The sequence below is a fragment of the Salvelinus namaycush genome, chromosome 31 (assembly GCF_016432855.1).
Source record: "Salvelinus namaycush isolate Seneca chromosome 31, SaNama_1.0, whole genome shotgun sequence".
NCBI classification, from domain to species: Eukaryota; Metazoa; Chordata; class Actinopteri; order Salmoniformes; family Salmonidae; genus Salvelinus; species Salvelinus namaycush.
In genome coordinates, this window is record NC_052337.1 from 11,382,348 (window position 1) to 11,404,306 (window position 21,959).

The 21,959-nt window shown below is 40.8% G+C and overlaps 1 protein-coding gene across 2 annotated transcripts in view; it reads right to left on the minus strand.

Annotated features, from left to right (window-relative positions):
- Nucleotides 1–21,959, minus strand: part of LOC120025767 (collagen alpha-1(V) chain-like) — a 147,132-nt gene that overhangs the window by 36,916 nt on the left and 88,257 nt on the right. For both annotated transcript variants that reach the window (XM_038970394.1, XM_038970393.1), the window contains exons 22-38: nucleotides 15,859–15,912; nucleotides 15,298–15,342; nucleotides 15,132–15,185; nucleotides 14,247–14,291; nucleotides 11,785–11,838; nucleotides 10,369–10,413; nucleotides 9,873–9,926; nucleotides 7,111–7,218; nucleotides 6,093–6,146; nucleotides 5,653–5,706; nucleotides 3,985–4,029; nucleotides 3,721–3,774; nucleotides 3,553–3,597; nucleotides 3,360–3,413; nucleotides 3,133–3,186; nucleotides 2,964–3,017; nucleotides 1,797–1,994 (exon numbers count right to left, since the gene is read on the minus strand). In XM_038970394.1, coding sequence (XP_038826322.1) covers nucleotides 1,797–1,994; nucleotides 2,964–3,017; nucleotides 3,133–3,186; nucleotides 3,360–3,413; nucleotides 3,553–3,597; nucleotides 3,721–3,774; nucleotides 3,985–4,029; nucleotides 5,653–5,706; nucleotides 6,093–6,146; nucleotides 7,111–7,218; nucleotides 9,873–9,926; nucleotides 10,369–10,413; nucleotides 11,785–11,838; nucleotides 14,247–14,291; nucleotides 15,132–15,185; nucleotides 15,298–15,342; nucleotides 15,859–15,912 — 1,071 coding nt within the window. The remainder of the gene's footprint in view (nucleotides 1–1,796; nucleotides 1,995–2,963; nucleotides 3,018–3,132; nucleotides 3,187–3,359; nucleotides 3,414–3,552; nucleotides 3,598–3,720; nucleotides 3,775–3,984; nucleotides 4,030–5,652; nucleotides 5,707–6,092; nucleotides 6,147–7,110; nucleotides 7,219–9,872; nucleotides 9,927–10,368; nucleotides 10,414–11,784; nucleotides 11,839–14,246; nucleotides 14,292–15,131; nucleotides 15,186–15,297; nucleotides 15,343–15,858; nucleotides 15,913–21,959) is intronic.

The following is a 21,959-nucleotide window of genomic DNA, read 5'->3' on the forward strand; positions in this document are numbered from 1 at the left end:
ATGGAGGGTAGTAACGTTATGAGTTGCGATTATGGTTCATTGTTGAGCTAGCTAGCTACAAGTCTAAACAAAATACTCCACTATGGAAGTAACCATTTCACTGTACCATTTACACCTTCTGTATCCTGTGCATGTGACAAATAAACCTTGATTCATAGACTGTTCTCTCTACTACCGCATGGCAAGCGGTACCGGAGTGCCAAGTCTAGGACAAAAAGGCTTCTCAACAGTTTTTACCCTCAAGCCATAAGACTCCTGAACAGCTAACCAAATGGCTACCCAGACTATTTGCATTGTGTGCCCCCCCCAACCCCTCTTTTACGCTGCTGCTACTCTCTGTTTATTTTATATGCATAGTTACTTTAACTGTAGATTCATGTACATACTACCTAAATTGGCCCGACCAACCAGTGCTCCCGCACATTGGCTAACCGGGCTATATGCATTGTGTCCCACCACCCGCCAACCCCTCTTTTACGCTACTGCTACTCTCTGTTCATCATACTGTATATGCATAGTCACTTTAACGATACCTACATGTACATACTACCTCAATAAGCGTGACTAACCGGTGTCTGTATATAGCCTTGCTACTCTTTTTTCAAATGTCTTTTTACTGTTGTTTTATTTCTTTACTTACCTACACACAGACACACACACACACACACACACACACACACACACACACCTTTTTTTCCCGCACCATTGGTTAGAGCCTGTAAGTAAGCATTTCACTGTAAGGTCTACTACACCTGGTGTATTCGGCGCACCTGACAAATAAACTTTGATTTGATTTGATTTGTGTGTTTACCAGAGACGGTAATGTGAAGAACAACATGCACCGAAGTCAAATTAATATATTATGTTAGGCCAACGAGACAGTGTCCAAGTTCTACAATTCTCAGGTAGAATGCCCTGCTTTTATTTCATCACACTCACAACAGTAAGATATTTTTTGTAATTGGCTCGCCATTAACTTGTAAATAATGATCTTGTTGTGAGTTTATTTTCCTGTAATAATAAATACAAATTAACTAAAGTTAAGACGTTGTCAGCTATATGTTATGGTCATTATTTGAACTGGCTAGCCAGCTAACTTAACATTAGATAGCTAGCTAACAAGCTATAAACAAACCAAAATATTGTTTAGAAAGTTGCTTTTAGTTGCCTGGTTTGCTAGACTGACATACAGTATACTAAATTCATTTTTAAACGGATGGGTTTATTGGTGTTAAAATACACCAGTTGTGCTATTTTGGACCACCAGGCTGCTGAAGTCATGCAGCCTGTTGTTTTTGTGTTTATACTTTTCATAACGACAACGACATGTTTGATGGCGGACGACAATAGGATGTTCATGATGTCACTGCGACAATTGTCTACAGACATGTGGATAGACGTAGTATAAACCAGCCTTTAGTCTTGAAATCTTTGGTTGTTTAATACACTACCATTCTCACTCTTTTTAGCACATGGCCTCACATGTGAATCCTTAAAGAGATGGGTGGGGCTAAGGCTGAAGAGGGTGTGAACGATGCTGATTGGGTAGAGACAAAGAAGAGCTCTCCAGTTGGTTTACCAAAACATTCAAGGCCCATTTTCTCAAAAGTGGGGTTAAGTTTATCAAATTTCAAAGCATAATTACTTCCCCATTGTACCTCAACTGTAGTGTATGATATACCATTTTGTAGAGTCTTTACCATTTATTCAATGTAAAAAACATATTTTCAAATTTTGCTACATAAGACCGAATCGAGCCGATTGATCACAAATGATGTGAGGTGTGTGCTACTCACCACTGGGCCGGGCAGACCTCTCTCTCCTGGGAACCCTCTCAGACCAGGGGGCCCATCCTTACCAGCCGGGCCAGCAGGACCGGGGTCACCCTTAGCTCCCTCTTTACCAGCAGATCCAGGGAGACCCTGCTCACCGGGTGGGCCTGGGGGTCCTGGATGGCCACGCTCTCCCATTGGTCCAGTCTCACCTGTGGGGCCCTGTGGAGGGAGAGAGAGAGAGAAAAAGAGAGAGAATATGAATGAGACAACAAAGTGTATCAGGGTGTCTGTACAGAATGTATGAGTACAGGGTGACAGAGCGTGGGTGAGTGGAAGGCCAGAACCTCCGGTACCCGCTAGTCACTCCCGGAAGGTGTCTTCCATCTGCCAGAACAACATCATCGATACATGTCATGTTCTCAATTAGCATTAGGAGAAAAGCTCTGTGTGGAAATGGCTGTTATCTGAGCATGCATAATGAATAAACAGCCAAGTGCTAATATCTAAGAGGATAAACAACACTCTGACAGTCATGCCTAGCCAGATATAGACAGGACGAAAGCCCTTCTGTCAGCACAACAAACAAGGCAAAAACTCAACCTAAAACTCACTATGACATTATTACGACACCTGTAAGTCATCCTTTTGTGACTCTTGCGACACCCTAATGACTGCTAACTGCACATCCTGCCCACCATCATCTTAACCTTAGCCTAGGTAAGAGATAAAAACTAAATGGTGTGTTTGAGAGCCCTACTGTAGCTAATCAGTGTTCATTGATATGCATTGCATACAAACGTGTGGGCATTCATTATTTACAGTACATGATTTTGGTGAGGCCTAATTTCTTTCCCTAACTGCATCTAAGTTAGATGAGGACTGACAAATAGGAAGTGTTCTGTCTACAGAGTTATGTCACCGCATTAACACAATGTGAGTCACATCAAGCTACTCATCAGTGATAATAAACTAATCCTACACACATGATCTCTGCACGTCTATTTGTCGATGAGGCCAGCCCACTGAAATGTATTGTATTAGGTGGTGTGTGTCACAGAAGATATGACATAGTGGGGTGTGTGTTAGTATTGTGGTGGTATGTTAGTTTTGTGGTGGTGGTGTGTGTGTGTGTTAGTATTATGGTGTTGTTCGTGTCTTATTTGTATGGTTGTATGTGACAGAACTCACCTGAGGTCCAACCACTCCTGGGGGTCCAGGTGGGCCAGTCTTGCCTTGGAAACCCTGCGAGGAGAAGAGAGAAGAAGAGCGGTAAGAAGATGGTATACAAGGTTCAGGAGAATATAAACTCTGGTCTATGACACAGGTGTAGGATGACAACAACACTGTGTGTACTCACAGTCTCTCCTCTCTGTCCAGGGTGTCCGGGCAGACCATCTTTCCCAGCAGGTCCCTGAGAAACACACAGACAGAAAAGCCCAGAGCTGCTACACATATACATGTAGAGTACAGATTGGGTCTCAGAGAAACCTAGCATACCAGTAAAACACTATAGACAGATGAACACAGAGGAAAGACAGTATTATGTGTGTGCCATTGTTGTGTTGTAGGTTTTGTTTGTCTTACGGGTGGGCCCTTTGGTCCGGGGAATCCTGTTGGTCCTTGAGGCCCTGGAAGACCCTTAAACACACAAGCAGACGATACAGTCAATCAATGAATCAACCAATCAATCAACCAGTGATCAATAAGCACTGTTGGAAATGGATCAGGATGATATAGATTAATTGGTGTTTGAGGTGAAGGATGCTCCAGTACATACCCTCTCACCGGGAGGTCCTGGGGGGCCATCACTTCCTGAGGTACCCTGGGAGACAGGAGGGAAACAGGAAGTGGTCAGAAGGGACTCAGCCAATGATAGACAAGATCATACCACTGTATGACAGTGAGGCACTTCGTCCGCCATGTCAGATCAAAGACCCTGACTCACCTTTGGTCCAGCTTTTCCTGTTGGTCCCCTTGGTCCCCTCTCTCCACGAGGCCCCTGGGAGAAGAGGAAGAATAAGAGGAGGAACGTGAGGAGGGAGGAATACCAATAATGACAGTAGAACCTCTGAAGATATCCACCAATAGAGAATGTTCTCCTTTCATTCACTTAACCTCCTATTGGGGGTCAAGGTAACCCGGACACACCGTTGTCACGGTTACCTCTATTGCCTGTGGATAGTGGAGGTCTAAGGGGAAGCAGACCTACCGTTGGTCCTCTCTGTCCTCTTGGGCCAGCCTTCCCTGCAAGTCCCTGTGAGGAATCAGAACACATACAGAGGTCAGAGGTCACAAGTTGTCATGGTAATGAATTTGAGACTACCCTGACTTATCTAACCTATCAGATGAACTAGACCTTATCATTAGATTAGTCCCATTCCCACTCTCACCATTGCTACTTCAACTAACATATTGTTAAGGGAATTAAATAATTCCTCTAATGTACTCATTAATTAAAATCAATCTGTTTATTTATAAGAATTTGTAAGATACTTATTAACATAAAATAGACAGGATACAGTCTTATTAAAATTAGATAATAGTATTTATTCTCGGAGCACGCTACCATTTGACCATAAACAACAGTTTATATACAAGATATGACATCATAGGTTACAGAATAAATCTCCTCCTTCTGACCAATATTAAACAGGTTCAAAAGTTAATTCCAACTTCCCAGCGCACACACATGACACACAATATAATCTATTCTCCTGAAGGCTCACTATAATTTATTACCACTTTAGCAGACAACTCAAGATAATGGAAGACCTAAAAAGTTACTCACTGCCTTATCTAAACATCTCAGGGCTAAGTTGGGTCAGTTCAACCATAGTTTAATGACCCTTTTTGCTTACTTTATAACCCACAGCACAAATCTCTTTTCACTAGGCGTGCAGAGTTCAATTAGTTATAGTTTTATCTAAATCTAGAAATTGTTTTAGTTATTATTAACAAAATTCCTAACACATTTAGACTTATTCCTCATTCAACCTTCGCTATGCGTCGCTCTGGATAAGAGTGTCTGCTAAATGACTTAGGTACATTTATTTCATGTTTATATAAGTTTCAAATGAGAAAACAACTTTCAATTTTTGATAATAAAACTAGATAAATGGGTTTAGATATCCTAAACTGTTGTTGGGCGAGAGACCATTGAGGTACATCTAGAAAACAACACTAAGCCATATTTCCATGATTTCAGAGCAATATGATACCGTATTCCCTTACTGTACGTCAAATGAATAAAGAAAGGAATTATGGCTTTGTGGGTTTTAGATGTACAAATGACAGCAATGAAACTAATGTAAATGTGACGACCATCGCTCTACATCAGAGCGTTAAGGGTTCTGCTACATAAATTCTCATATTTCTGCGATAGAAGATAAAAAGCCTTGTGTACCGTCCGTCGCTCCACACTTTGTGACAAACCATTACTCTCCAGACTAAACTAATGACCCGTCTCTTTAAAAGAAAATGAAATATTTTGCCAAGTACCGTACAATATGATAAATGACCTTTGTGGCGCTTTTCAATGCTCTTAAAAAATGGGTTGATGTAAGGATGGTAATGAAGAAGAAATACAACTGTACTTTAGTCCTTGGATTAATATTCTTCCCTTTGACTAAAACTCCCTGGAGTTTTGAATTATCACTAGAGAGAGAAAAAACCCTGTCTCCATTGATCTGATTCAGTATTGATCCAATCCTCTCAGGGGTGGGTTGAATACTAAAACTACAAAGTGAAATGCACGTAGCTGGCTCGCACATCCACAGTAGGTTGTTTTGTAGGTATGTAGAGTATAACTTGAAACTTAAGGAAACTAATACTACATAAAAAGTACTAAAACTTTGACAGGAAATGTTCTCTGACATACCCTTGTTCCTTTCTCTCCGTTGGCTCCGGGGAAACCTTGGAATCCCTGAGATCCCTGTGTTGAGAAAAAGAAGGGAAAGAGAGAGAGATTAAATCCCAGGTTAATCAAAGGTTAGGAACAAAGTTGTTGAGTTGTGTAAAATAAAAGCGCTGTTGTAGGCAGTAGTGATGCATTGTGGATAGCGGCTGGGCAGTGGGCGTCTGTCTGACACCAAAAGGGTAAAAATCCTTCCTTTTGGTGTCAGACAGATTAGGGAGGTTCAAACATGTTCACCCTGCACCCTGCCTGCGTAAGAGTGCTGCCCCGCTGGCCCGTCAGATCAAATCAGGTCATCACTAACGCCATGTTCAATCAAGGGCTCTTCAGAAGCGGCTCCCAGAAACATCCACTGTAATAAAGATAGAGAAAGAGAGGGACCTGGGGAGGAAAGGGGGACTTACCTTTGGTCCTGGTCTTCCTGGATATCCTGGCAACCCTGGAACACCCAGTTTGCCCTGTGGGCCAGGAAAATCAGAACACAGTCAACATCGGTTCTGTATGTATATCAATCAATAATCATTTTGGATTTATTTATAAAGTCCTTTTTACATGAACATACATATACTGTACAGTGACTATGGTTGTGTGTAATGGGTACTGTACTGTATTGCTGAAACAATCCTCTGTACTATCTCTTTAGATCCTCAATCTATCTCTTCCAGTCCCCCTATTCTGGGTCAGGCCAATGTGAAGCCAATCTGTTTTGTTTACACCCTGGTCCTGCTAGACGTGGGCGGGACGTGGGAAGAGGAAACTGGCTCTCTCCATGTTCCACTTCTTCAAATAGAACTCCCCAGAGATACTCCTAAATGATTCTGATTCCCAACTACATAATGAGAGTAGAGGGAGACACTGTACTGAGGAAAAGTAAATAACTATTTTAAGTCTTATAGCTTCAAAAATAACTGTCCTTGTTTTAATGAACAGAAAATAAGGTCACTCCAGAGTTTCACCGGTTATGGACCAACCATATCCTAAACATGTACAGTTTAAGAGCAGGTGGCAGGTAGACTGAGAAGTTGAGAAGTTGAGTGGTGGTCTTTCGTCCTCAACTTCTGTTCCATGTAACTTAATAGAGATTTGGTCACAAGAATAATGGCCTTTTTAAAGTATGAGGAGTTGATCACAATAATAATGACCTTTTTAAAGTATGAGGAGTTGGTCACAAGAACAATGGCCTTTTTAAAGTATGAGGAGTTGGTCACAAGAATAATGTCCTTTTTAAAGTATGAGGAGTTGGTCACAAGAATAATGTCCTTTTTAAAGTATGAGGAGTTGGTCACAAGAATAATGTCCTTTTTAAAGTATGAGGAGTTGGTCACAAGAATAATGTCCTTTTTAAAGTATGAGGAGTTGGTCACAAGAATAATGCCATTTTAAAAGTATGAGGAGTTGGTCGCGAGGACAAAGACGACTCACCTTTTCACCGTTGGGTCCAAGAGGGCCAGCATCTCCAGGAAGACCGGAGCGACCCTTGGGCCCCTCAGGTCCGTCCTCTCCTCTGGGTCCAGCAGGACCCAGCTCACCCTACAAAAACACATATAACCAGGTTGTTCAGGGGTATCTCATATAGTGTCATACTATTTCTTAGAGTATTATGTTGTATCATATCCTAGAATCACGTGGCATTAAATGTCGTTGATTTACCTATCGTGTAATACCATATCTTTATATTGACGCATTGTGTCATGCCACTTTAAAAAGCCATGCTCACTTCAGCTCCAGGCCTTCAGACTGCACTTCCATCCTCACATCATTTCAGTCACTGTTTATGTCATAACACCTGCTCTCACAGGCCCAGCAAACTGCAATTCCAGCCTCAGATCCATCCAATCACTTTTTCAGTCATAACAGCTGCTCCTCCAAGTCCAGCCCTCCAGACAGAGTGTAGCAGGTCAGTCTGATTCTCTGTTGCTGGTTAATGAATCAAATGAGGCTGCTGAGGCTGCTGTCTGTCAAGCTGACAGATAAGAAGCCCTTTATTGCCTTTAAGTGTGTTAATCCTCTGGTGGGTTAGTGGCACTGAGGCTGCTACAAGGCAGCGCACAGCACGTCTCTAAACAGCAGGGTAAAAACTGTCTCTGACAACCAGCCATTACCAGGCCAACCCAGTGGACCGTGAACGGACCCCGTACACTCGCCGTAACACACACACACACACACTTGCACTCAATCACACTTCACACAAATGCACTCACTTAAATATGCACACACACACACACGCACACACACAGTCATCACAAAACTCTCTTATCCAGCTCAACACTCACACATCAACTCATGCTAAAAAGCTCATTAAGCAGACTCTCTCTCTCTCTAACACGCACACTCATAAGCATGCAACACTCATTCATAAGCATGCAACACTCATTCATAAGCATGCAACACACACTCATAAGCATGCAACACCCATTCATAAGCATGCAACACTCATTCATAAGCATGCAACACACACTCATAAGCATGCAACACACACTCATAAGCATGCAACACTCATTCATAAGCATGCAACACACACTCATAAGCATGCAACACTCATTCATAAGCATGCACCACTCATTCATAAGCATGCAACACACACTCATAAGCATGCAACACCCATTCATAAGCATGCAACACTCATTCATAAGCATGCAACACACACTCATAAGCATGCAACACACACTCATAAGCATGCAACACTCATTCATAAGCATGCAACACTCATTCATAAGCATGCAACACACACTCATAAGCATGCAACACTCATTCATAAGCATGCAACACTCATTCATAAGCATGCAACACTCATTCATAAGCATGCAACACTCATTCATAAGCATGCAACACTCATTCATAAGTGCGCAACACAGGGAGACATTCAGATTCCGGTCCATGCTGGGTGCCTGCTGCCTCCTCTCCTCCCAAGCAGAGGGCCCATTCAAATCCTCTTCTCTTCCCTCACTCCCAAATCCTCCTCTCTTCCCCCTCTCTCAAATCCCCCATCTCTCCTCTCTTTCATCAGATGCTGCTACATCTCCAGAGGAAGACAGACAGAAGCCCCTTGTCTTTTTCTCTCTCTCCGTTTTGAAGTGGTTTAAGCTCCTCATGGATTTTCTCCTCTCTCTCTCTCTTTCTCTCTCTCTCTCTCTCTCTCTCTCTCTCTCTCTCTCTCTCTCTCTCTCTCTCTCTCTCTCTCTCTCTCTCTCTCTCTCTATCTGTCTCTCCACTCCTCTAAAGAGGGCCTGGTCAGGATTGAGGGTGTTGTGTTTGAAGTTAGGGTCAGAGGTACTCCTGTTGAAGGGGTTTTAAGGTGACTTGAACAGTCTAAAGTTAATCTCTGACAGACGCAGTTAGTTTGGACAGGGATTCTATTTCTGGGTTTACCTGACAGTTTTTCTGTCCTGATAGAGGTAGAGGGTGTTTGAAGAGGGGCATTGAGAGAAAGGTAGAGGGTGCTTGAAGAGGGGCATTGAGAGAAAGGTAGAGGGTGTTTGAAGAGGGGCATTGAGAGAAAGGTAGAGGGTGTTTGAAGAGGGGCATTGAGAGAAAGGTAGAGGGTGTTTGAAGAGGGGCACTGAGAGAAAGGTGGAGGGTGTTTGAAGAGGGGCATTGAGAGAAAGGTGGAGGGTGTTTGAAGAGGGGCATTGAGAGAAAGGTGGAGGGTGCTTGAAGAGGGACATTGAGAAAAAGGTGGAGAGTGTTTCATTGAGAGGAAGACACACAAACACAGAAACTCTCACTTGCCAGAGCTGGAAACAAAGACAGTTACAGTCAGTGTTTGCTCATTACCCATAATTCCACAATAACTTCAGGCCATAATTCCATAATGACTTCAGGGCGGGGGGCAGACAGACAGTAGGGGATCAAACCATCGACCAGTTTAAGTAAAGGTCACCTCCCATTGGACCAGAGGACTTAGGATCAACTCCGCACTGGCCAAAATCATCAGCCAATGACAACTAGCTTACTGTTTTTTTCCTCTGAGGACCCTTTTGCCCATTTTTCAAAGTCAAACTGGGTTTTATTGTACCCTTCATCATAAGCCTATCAAAGGCACACTAAATCCCTGACAGATTGAATTTAGAGATGACGGAATACATTTCCGTATACTGTGTTAGATATAAATGTGTTCTGAGACGTACGTCCAGATATGGTTGACGGCATTTGAAAAAAACTCTAACAAAAGATAAATGTCTCACCCTGTCACCCTTGATTCCCATATCTCCCTTGAAGCCAGGGAATCCATCTTCTCCCTGAGTGAAAGAAAGAAAGGAGGGGGAGAAATAAAAGGTGTTGAGAATGTGGTAATTCATTTTGGAGAGCAGTGAAAAGCCATATCCGCCCTCACAAAGGCATTCACAAACACATATACACACATCACACACACACATACACACACATCACACACACACATACACACACAGCTGTAACATTGCTTTTGGCAGTTCATGTTGCCATAGAAACTCTAGATCTTATTTTTTCCCAAATAGTAGTAGGCTAGCCTGATATTTATGGGCATTGGCATACTATCGTCCTTATCATCATTATCATCATCACAATCATCTTCATCCTTATTATCAACATCATCGTCATCACTATCTTCATCATCACCACATATGGCCGACACATTTTATATGACCACTGTCAATAGGGAGAGATCAGACACACACACACACAGACACACTAATTTCTTACCTTTTCACCCTTTCCTCCTTTCAGGCCTCGTACACCGTCGGCTCCCTGGTAGACAGAGAGAGAGAGAGAGACAGAGAGAGAGTAAGAGAGAGAGCGAGAGAGAGAGAGAGACAGAGAGAGAGTAAGAGAGAGAGTAAGAGAGAGAGCGAGAGAGAGAGAGAGCGAGAGAGAGAGCGAGAGAGCGAGAGAGAAAGAGAGAGAGAGAAAGAGAGAGAGAGAGAAAGAGAGAAAGAGAGAGAGAGAGAGAGAGAGAGAGAGAGAGAGAGAGAGAGAGAGAGAGAGAGAGAGAGAGAGAGAGAGAGAGAGAGAAAGAGAGAGTGGGAGAAAGAGAGAGACAGGTTAGTGAACATGTCTGTCTGGAGCACACCACTTTAGGGCAATAGATCATCAACCAGACACTACCAACTGGGGCTTCATTAGTATCAACACTCTGAACTGGAGCTGAAAGCTAAAAATATTAACAGACTTTCAACTAAGGCTGAATGATAACCAAGTTTGCAGATTCTCATGCTCTATAAATAAAGTGAATATGATCTCTATAGGAGCTCTAAGCTATTATACTGTGGTGGAACACCATAGTATAGAAGCAGCATTGATGGTGACCTGTGGTACACTGACTGTGCTGTCATTAAACCAGCGTCAGTCACAGAGACTGTTCTCTCTAAAACACAGAGACTATCAGAGGGGAAGAGTTTTAGAGAGCACACACCAAGAGCCATGAACCAGAATCATGCAACAGCCTCACACAAACAGTCAGTGGGTGGTATAATTATTTGGCCCCTTAACCCCTCTCTGCAAGGGCCATTTGATGTGAGTCCTCTAGCCTTCATGTTTCTCTGCTTTAAATGAGCTCGTCATTAGTGAGGATCAAGAGGCAGTGTGATCACTCACAGGGTCGTAGAGAGGAGTTGAGGCTACACCCACCAGCCCAGAGCCTCTCAACTGAGTTATGAGCTTTACATAGATTAACATCAACACTTAATCAACAGACTCTAACTACTCTGTCTTGGCTTAGTCACGCATCATGTGTATATATTAGCCTAATTAAGTACTTCTGGTAACATAATGTAATTAGGGGAAATCAGGTTTACAATTTACTATAATATTGACTATCTATCTGCATGTCACAGATGGGTTTTGTTCAGCCAAAATCCTACTTGTTGAAAAAATAGGTCTGGTCCAGTATGAAACGTCATAATTGCAAACTAGGCCCATTTCACTGCATACAAAGTGCAATTTCAGTCCCATGTTCTACATTGGCATTTAAAAAAAGACAGTGGGCCCGAGGATTAGACTGTTTAATGACAGACCAGACCAATGGGAGAGTTACACTGATACCATGTGACCTTCAGGAAAGGAAGTGTATTAGGAGTGAATTAGGCCTGTCGGCAGATGAGACTGGGGCGTAAAACTCACCTTCACGCCTCGGGGCCCGGGATAACCGATTGGGCCTTGGGGGCCTGCGGGACCCTGGAGGAAGATAAATGCGTGGAGAAATTCTTGTAACAGAGAGTCATTTATATTAATATAAATTAAATCGGCAAATACGTCTGAAGAATGAGAGAGACAAATACAGTGAGTGAGAAAGAGTGAGGGAAGAAGAGAGAGAGATACAGAGAGAGAGAGTGAGAGTGAGAGTGAGAGAGAGAGAGAGAGAGTGAGTGAGTGAGAGAGAGAGAGAGAGAGAGTGTGAGAGAGAGAGTGAGAGAGAGCGAGAGAGAGAGGGAGAGAGAGAGAGAGAGTGAGAGAGAGAGAGAGCGAGAGAGAGAGAGAGAGAGAGAGAGAGAGAGAGAGAGAGATATGATTTTATTAAATCAATGTACACTAAAAACAAATGTGCGGTTAAAATTGGCAACAAGCAAACAGACTTCTTCTCTCAGGGGCGGGGAGTGAAACAGGGCTGCCCAATAAGTCCAACATTATTTAACATCTACATTAATGAATTGGCAAAAACATTAGAAGAATCGGCAGCACCTGGTATCACCCTACACAACACTGAAATCAAGTGTCTGCTGTACGCAGATGACCTGGTGCTGCTGTCTCCCACTAAAGAGGGGTTACAGCAGCACCTAGATCGTCTTCACAGGTTCTGTCAGACCTGGGCTCTGACCGTTAACCTAAAAAAAACAAATATAATGATATTCCAAAAAAGGTCGGGAAATAAGGATGACAAATATAAATTCTATTTGGACACAGTTCTATTAGAACACACCAAAAACTACACATATCTAGGACTAAATATCAGCAACACAGGTAGCTTTCACATGGCTGTGAATGAGCTGAGAGACAAAGCAAGAAGAGCATTCTATGCCATTAAAAGGAACATCAAAATTGAAATTCCAATTAGAATCTGGCTCAAAATGTTTCAATCAGTTATAGAACCAATTGCTCTATATGGCAGTGAAGTATGGGGTCCACTCTCTAATAATGAATTTATTAAATGGGACAAACATCCAACTGAAATATTGCATGCAGAGTTTTGCAAGACTGTATTGCAAGTACAAAGAAAAACTCCAAATAACGCATGTAGGGCAGAATTGGGCCAATACCCCCTCCTCATTCGAATAGAAAAAAGAGCCATCAAATTTTACAACCATCTAAAAACAAGTGACCCTAAAACATTCCATCACACAGCTCTACAATGTCAAGAGATGAAACCAGAGAAGAGTCCCCTCAGCCAGCTGGTTCTGAGGCTCAGTTCACCAACCCAAACCAACCCCATAGAGCCTCGGGACAGCCCTCAGAAAATCTGGCCCAACCAAATCATCACAAAACAAAAAGAAAAATATATAACCTATTGGAAAGACACCACAAAAGATCAAAGTAAACTTCAATGCTATTTGGCTCTAAACAGACAGTACATGGTGGCAGACTATCTGACCACTGTGACTGATAGAAAACTGAGGAAAACATTGACTAGGTACAGACTCAGTGAGCACAGTCTGGCTATAGAGACCGGTCGTCACAGACAAACCTGGCTGCCCAGAGAGGACAGGCTGTGCTCACTCTGCTCCAGGGGAGAGGTAGAGACAGAGGTGCATTTCCTACTACACTGTGACAAATACTCAGACCTAAGAGCATATTTCTTTCCCAAAATTATAACTCAATACAAAGAATTTGAAACTATAAAAGATGAAGAAAAAATCAAATATTTATTGGGTGAAAAGCCAAAATGTGCAGTTTTGGCAGCCAAATATGTGTCCTCCTGCCACAACCTGAGGGACAGCCAGTGAAAAATGCAAAGTAATGTTGATAATATTTCCCATTTAGCTTAGTTTTGTTTTGTCTTTCATACCAGGTCATATGTCTTCTCAAGACATGTTGACACTGGTCTACTACCATTGATTTAATGTATTGTTGTTCTGATTAATATTGTTGTTGTAGTTGTTGTTAATGGTGATCCCATGTCCACTACTACTATTATTATTACTGTTGGTCCCACCATTTATTTATATATAAATATATATATATTTTGTATATATATACATATATATTTGATTTTTATTTTTCGATATGTATACTTTGACAATGTAAGTAATAATGAACTTGCCATGTCAATAAAGTCAATTGAATTGAATTGAATTGAATTGAGAGAGAGAGAGATACAGAGAGAGAGAGAGAGAGTGAGAGAGAGAGAGATACAGAGAGAGATACAGAGAGAGAGAGAGAGAGAGTGAGAGAGAGAGAGATACAGAGAGAGAGAGAGAGAGAGAGAGAGAGAGAGAGGGAGAGAGAGGTAGATACAGAGAGATACAGAGCGAGAGAGAGAGAGAGAGAGAGAAAGAGAACAAAGAGCAAGAACTAAAGTAAAAGTCAAAAGGATCCTGATAAACAGATCCTGATAAAAACATAATACCCATAAAGAGAGAGAAACTTACCAAATGTCCTTTCTCTCCGTTGGGTCCTTCCTTGCCAGGGTGACCCTGTGAATTATTAACAGCAACATTAATGGTGGTCCTGGGATAATTAGCACTAGATCATAAATACTACACCACTCTCCCTATTACATAGGGATTATTAAGCTGTAAAACCATCCCAGGATATAGGATAGTGAAAAAGGCCATTTGGGATTTCTCCTTAATGCCCAGCGTTATACAAGCACTATGGTCTACTGTAGAACCTCTTAAAGAGAAGGGCTTTCCGTCTCAATACTCCTGGAAGAACACACACACGCAGGCGCACACACACACACAGACACACAAATACACACAAACTACTTAGAATGTCGAGTAAAAAACGGTTGAGGTAAGTTGATTGTGGTCCCTTGAGATAAGAGAGCTGTGCAATGTCCACTGATAAAGTTTCAGAAAGTTGAGAGAAAGAGAGGGATGGATGGATGGAGGGATAGATGGATGGATGGATCCTCAAAAAATAGAAGTCGACAGGAGAAAGAGGGAAGAGAGTGGCATAACTATCCAATGACAGGCTTTCAGAGAAGAGGGAGAGAGAGGGAGAGAGAGGGGTGTATGGAGACTAAGAGGCAGATACTAGAAGAAGAGAGAAGAAGGGAGATGAAAGGAGAGAGTGGTAATACCAGTGTGGTAATACCACTCACATGCATATCAAATCCATTAGAGAAATATGGGGAATACAGTGACAGACGCTGCTCTTATCTGGCTATCTCTCTCTTCCATTCTCTCTCTCTCTCTCACCTGCCACCTGCCATCTTCCAAGGCCCACCTGCCGATAGCACAGGTACTCTCTGGGAAAAGGTGGGGAGTGTGTGTGATCGGGACTGTGTTTCTTTGTTAGTACACACTTACTGGGGGTCCGTCAGCACCTGGAATTCCTGACAGTCCTGGTTTTCCGGTAGGCCCCTGAGGAGAGAGGGGAAGATAGAGATAGAACAGAGAAGACAACAGACTCACATCAACAACATTGCTCACATCACATCATATAGGTATGTTTTTGAGTGGCCAGGGCCCGTACCTTCTCTCCTGGGGACCCGATGGCTCCCTGAGGACCTGGAAGTCCCTGTAAAGAGAGAGAGGATGTTATGCCGAGACGCAAGTGCACCATATAGATTTTTTCTGTGATCGAATCAACATTATATTAGCCCCTTTTCAATGCAACAATCCAAACCAAATTTAACTTTGCAAGATTGAGTCTGTGATATTTTTGTAGGCAGAGCCAGAGCGCAACGGAGTAGAATTCTATTGGCTGGGTAGCCCACGAGCAGTCTTTCAATCACCTGAAAGTGAATGTGCTTTTCAGATCAGTTCAGATCAGAGCACAGAGCCGCGCGTGCGCACATTTGCTGATATTCTTTGCTAGTTAGCGAGTTATTAGCCAGGTTATAGATACGTATAGGTCAGCAATGGGGAGTTACTGCTTCCTACAAGAGCACAAAACCTGTAGGCTACATTTCAAGCTGTCTTTGAAAAGTCAGTCAGGTAAAAAGCAGGCATTGGGCATGACCATACAATGACCAACCAAATGAAGGCCACAATCTCATAACCTGCCCAAGAAGGATCATAACATCACACTGACCTGAGCACCAGGGTTCCCTTGCTGTCCATTGGGGCCAGGTTCTCCTTGTGGTCCCTATGAAGAGAAAACACCGTGGTTACATTCATCCACACTTACACAAGGACTGATAACATAGTACATAGGACAGAGTGGATTGAAGCGGTAGAAGATAGAAGACTAGAAATACAGTGTACTGAGGGGACTTTAGATTGAGTCAGTATTACTACATTATTACTTTGTAACACACAGACAGGCTATAACTTAGTGTGTTTTTGTAGCCTTTTCTATCTGGAGGGAACATAATACACACACACACGCACACACACAGATACACACAGACACACACACTCACTTTCCTAATGAAAGAAACTGCTGAACCTCAAACTCAAACGCAAATGCCTCGCTTCCCAGTTAATTGACAATCAATTATGTTCCCTGTTCGTAGGGGCTGGGAAAAGACTGTGGATCTTCCATCTCTCTTTCTAATTGGAGCATTCCCAGTGGAGCCACTGTCTGCTCCAGCCAGGCATTCTCTCATTACGGACACACCGCTCCAACAAAATGGACCCGGAATAACTGAGACTCCACGGAGGATTGGGCTCTCACAGGACTCAATACACTCAGTCTAGTCTTCATTAGAGGGCAAGAGAGCATTCAGAGTGTGGAAGTGTGTGAGTGTGGAAGTGGGTAAATGAGTCTTAAAACGATAGTAGTGTGCATTTGATGGGAAAATAGACTGGAACGAAGGGAAAGAAATGGTGTGATAGTGTTAGAGTAGGGGATGAAGGGGATGAAGGGGTAGAAATGGTGTGATAGTGTTAGAGTAGGGGATGAAGGGGTAGAAATGGTGTGATAGTGTTAGAGTAGGGGATGAAGGTGTAGAAATGGTGTGATAGTGTTAGAGTAGGGGATGAAGGGGTAGAAATGGTGTGATAGTGTTAGAGTAGGGGATGAAGGGGTAGAAATGGTGTGATAGTGTTAGAGTAGGGGATGAAGGGGTAGAAATGGTGTGATAGTGTTAGAGGAGGGGATGAAGGGGTAGAAATGGTGTGATAGTGTTAGAGTAGGGGATGAAGGGAAAGAAATGGTGTGATAGTGTTAGAGTAGGGGATGAAGGGAAAGAAATGGTGTGATAGTGTTAGAGTAGGGGATGAAGGGGTAGAAATTGTGTGATAGTGTTAGAGTAGGGGATGAAGGGGTAGAAATGGTGTGATAGTGTTTTTTTTTTTTTTTTTTTTTTTTTTTTTTTTTTTTTTTTTTTTTTTTTTGGGGTGGATCAGCTTAATATTGCGGAAAGAATGTTGCTTCCAATGTAATTGTCTGCATCATTTCCAATCCCCCATATTTTTTGGGGTAAATATATATATCCATACACGCATGCATACATATATACATATATACATACACATACCTATATAGACATACATACTTTTTTAAAGAATATACCTTTATTATTATTCCCCGCAACCCTACCACCGCTCCCCCAATTGGAGTAAACTAATAAACACTTCTGCTTTTACCTTCAATTTATACATCTTATACCTATTTTACAGACACAGACTACTTTATAATAGTTCTCTCTTGTTTGTTCTTAGTCCTTCCTCTATTTCTGTTGTCCATCCAATTTTATTTCCACTTGTAACTGTGCTATTTCACAAAAGCTCCGCACCTATACACATTTCACAGATCCCGTATGCCCTACATTGTTTATCTTGTTATTAGTCCCACCCTTCAGTTCTACTCAACCCTTCCCATCTATCTTCCAACATCATCCATTTTGGATTTTTATTTGCCATATATTTTTCAACTGTGCTGTGATGCTTCACAAAAGATTTGAACCTTCCTATTCTCATAGCTTCTACAGATTGTAAATTAAAAATAAACATTTTTGCTAAAATAATTATTATATTATTGATTGATTGACTATGGCTTTTCAAATCCCCCAGTATTGTTATCTGTAGCGTTAGTTCTAGGCAAATGTTGCAATTCTTCAGCCATTCCTGGACCTGTGACCAAAAACGAGCTACATATGGACAATACCAAAATAAATGGTCTAATGACTCTGCCTCCTCACAGCAGAATCTACAGAGCTGGGAAGATTGTATACCCCATATATATAACATTCTATTAGTTGCAAGAATTTTGTACAATAATTTAAATTGAAAAATTCGAAGTTTTGAATCCGGCGTTGTTTTGCGTATCAATTCATAAACCATGTGCCATGGAATGGGTACATCGAACATCTCTTCCCAACTATTTTGCAATTTATATGGCACAGCTGTCAGTTTTTTGGTCCTTAAATGAAATTGGTATATGTTTTTATTTATCACACTTTTCTTTAACCATTTATGTTCTTTAATACAGGGCCGACATACAAGTTCCTTACTTTTTTCCCCTTCTACTTGCCTCTTCCATTTTTGTGGTAATGCTGCAATTAATTGGTTGTAATTTTGGGTAGAGCAGACATTTCCATATGTCTGTGTGAGCTGCATGTGTGACATAACTCCACCAGTCCTATTTATGATATCATTCACAAAAATTATACCTTTTTTAAACATTTCTTCGATAAATACAGTTTTTTTATCAATTACTATATTTGAATTTAACCACAATATTTGTTGTACTATTTGTTCCGTCCTTTCAGGTGGATTAAACTGAAATTGCAACCAACTTTCTAAGGCTTGTTTAAAAAATAAGGATATTTTGGAGATTATTTCCTTTTCAAACAACCGAAAGTGAGCAGGTGTAATCTGAATAAAGGGAAAAAGGCCCTTCTTGAACATAGGATGAGACATTCGTACCAATCTACTAGAGAACCAGTTTGGATTTAAGTATAACTTTTGTATGACTGATGCCTTTAGTGAGAGGTCTAATGCTTTAATATTTAATAATTTCTGCCCTCCGAATTCATATTCGTTATATAAATAGGCCCTTTTAATTTTATCTGGCTTGCCGTTCCAAATAAAATGGAATATTTTTTGTTCATATAATTTAAAAAGCAGGTCACTAGGTGTAGGCAAAACCATAAGCAAATAGGTAAACTGTGATATGACTAAAGAGTTAATCAGGGTGATTTTTCCACAAATAGACAAGTATTTTCCTTTCCATGGTAGCAAGATCTTATCTATTTTTGCTAACTTTCTATAAAAATTTATTGGAGTGAGATCATTTCTTTCTTTTGGGATTTTTATACCGAGTATATCCACATCTCCGTCAGACCATTTAATTGGTAAACTACATGGCAATATAAAATGTGTATTTTTTAGTGATCCAATACGTAATATGGTACATTTATCATAATTTGGTTTTAATCCAGAGAGGATAGCAAAGGTATCTAGATCCTCTATGAGGCCGTGGAGAGACTCTAGTTGTGGTTTTAAAAGAAAACATGAATCATCAGCGTACAATGACACCTTAGTTTTTAAGCCACGGATTTCTAATCCATTAATATTAATGTTTGATCTAATTTTAACAGCTAACATTTCGATGGCAATAATAAATAGATATGCCGATAGTGGACAACCTTGTTTTACTCCTCTAGATAGTTTAAAACTTTCTGAGATGTAGCCATTATTTACTATTTTACACCTAGGGTTACTATACATAATTTTAACCCATTTTATAAGAGATTCCCCAAAATTGAAATATTCTAGGCATTTATATATAAACTCCAGTCGTACTTTATCAAAAGCCTTTTCAAAATCAGCTATGAAAACCAGACCTGGTGTCCCCGATATTTCATAGTGTTCTATTGTTTCCAGTACTTGCCTTATATTATCTCCAATGTATCGTCCATGTAAAAAACCTGTCTGATTAGGATGAATAATATCTGACAAAACTTTTTTTATTCTATGCGCCAAGCATTTTGCTAGGATTTTTGCATCACAACACTGAAGTGTAAGAGGTCTCCAATTTTTTAATTGGACTGGATCTTTATATATACCACTTGGGTCCTGTTTCAGTAATAACGATATCAGACCTTCTTGTTGCGTGTCTGATAATCTACCATTTATATAGGAGTGGTTAAAACAAGCTAATAATGGTCCTTTGAGTATATCAAAAAAAGTTTTGTATACTTCCACTGGTATGCCATCCAGCCCTGGAGTTTTCCCATCCTTAAAGGCCCCAATTGCATCAAGCAGTTCCTCCTCTGTAATTTGGCCTTCACATGAGTCTTTCTGTACAGATGTTAATTTTACATTATTAATAGGAAAAAAATCCATACAATTAGTTTCAGTTAGTGGAGATGGAGGAGCCTGAAACGAAAACATATTCTTAAAGTACTTTACTTCCTCTTTCAAAATATCATTTGGTGAATCATGCGTGACTCCATCATTTGTAACAAGTTTTAATACATTTTTTTTGGTAGCATTTCTATATTGAAGATTGAAAAAGAATTTGGTGCATTTTTCCCCATATTCCATCCAGTTCGCTTTATTTTTATAATGTATTACACTGGATCTTTCTTGAATAAGTTCCTCCATTTCTTTTTGTTTTTCCTCTAACTTATTCTGTGCCTCTATGGTACTGTTTTTATTGCTATCTAACTGTACTGTTAGTCCTTCAATTTCCTTTGTTAATATGGACTCTTTTGATCTAAATTGCTTTTGTTTTATAGATGAGTACTGAATTGCATGGCCTCTAAAGGCACACTTAAAAGTGTCCCATACAATAAGGGGATCTGCTGTACCTATGTTATGTCTGAAAAAGTCAGTTATAAAATCTTCTGTCCTAGTTCTAAACAATTTATCATCTAGTAGACTTTGATTAAATTTCCAATATCCTCGCCCACGTGGAAATTCTGTAAGAGAAATATATATGCCAATTATGTGATGATCCGACCGCATTCTGTCCCCTATCAACACTTTTTTAACTTTTGGTGCCAGAGAGAATGGTATAAGAAAGTAGTCAAGACGACTAGCTTGATTCAGCCTCCGCCATGTATATCTCACTAAATCAGGGTATTTAAGTCTCCATATATCCACTAATTCCAATATATCCATGACATTCATGATTTCCTTAAGTGCCTGAGGGTGATAGTTTGTAGTGTGATTTCCTTTCCGGTCTATAGAGGTATTTAAGACCGTATTAAAATCTCCCACTATAATAATAGAGTCTAGTGTTGCTTGTAGAGTTGATAAATTCTTATATATATTTTCAAAGAAGCTTGGATCATCATTATTCGGACCGTATAGGTTAACAAGCCATATTTGTTTATTGTCCAATAACATATTTAAAATAATCCATCTACCTTGAGGATCTGTTTGGACAATTTGCACATTTGGATCAAAATTATTGTTAATTAAAACCATCACCCCTTTTGAATTTCTTTGCCCATGGGAGAAATATATTTTGCCCCCCCAGTTCTTTTTCCACAAAACTTCATCTAAAACTGTTGAATGGGTTTCCTGTAAACAATAGATATTATAATCCTTCTCTTTTAGCCAGGTAAATACTGATCGTCTTTTCTTATTATCTGCTAAGCCATTACAATTGTAACTGGCTATACTTATTTCACCACTTACCATAATGAGACACACCTTTCATTCTTTTAATCAGAATATATTTTTGTAAACGTACTATTAAAAAGTAACATAATGATTGAGTGTCTATATAGTTGTACCATGATATTTGCATTTCTACTAAGTAAACCTCCAATTGGTCCCTACTATTCCACCCGCTAAAAGGCCTCATCTCGAGATGGCTTGTCATCCCAATGCCCGGTAGACCACCCTCGACCCCCTGTATCCCATAGCCCTGAACCGACTGGGATCCATTCTTTGAAAAGAGCATACAGTGCCATTTACCGAATTGAAGAAGATCAATTACCATATGCATTTCCATTGCCCTCACCTCGATTTGTATTATGTATATCTGTGGATCATCCTCTATTGTCCCTAACATCTTTTACTTCTTCCTTCGCAACAGTTGTGGGATACACACATACACCCACACACACTCAGCCCTTACCCCCACACAACCATAAGCTCACTTTCTCAACAATTGCACCATCCCAGAGCCCAACTCAAGATGGGTCATGATTTACAAATGCACTTGCAGTTGCAGCTGCATGAGAAGGCCTGCAAGACCGCACAAAAAATTAGCAAAAATTGAGAGATTTA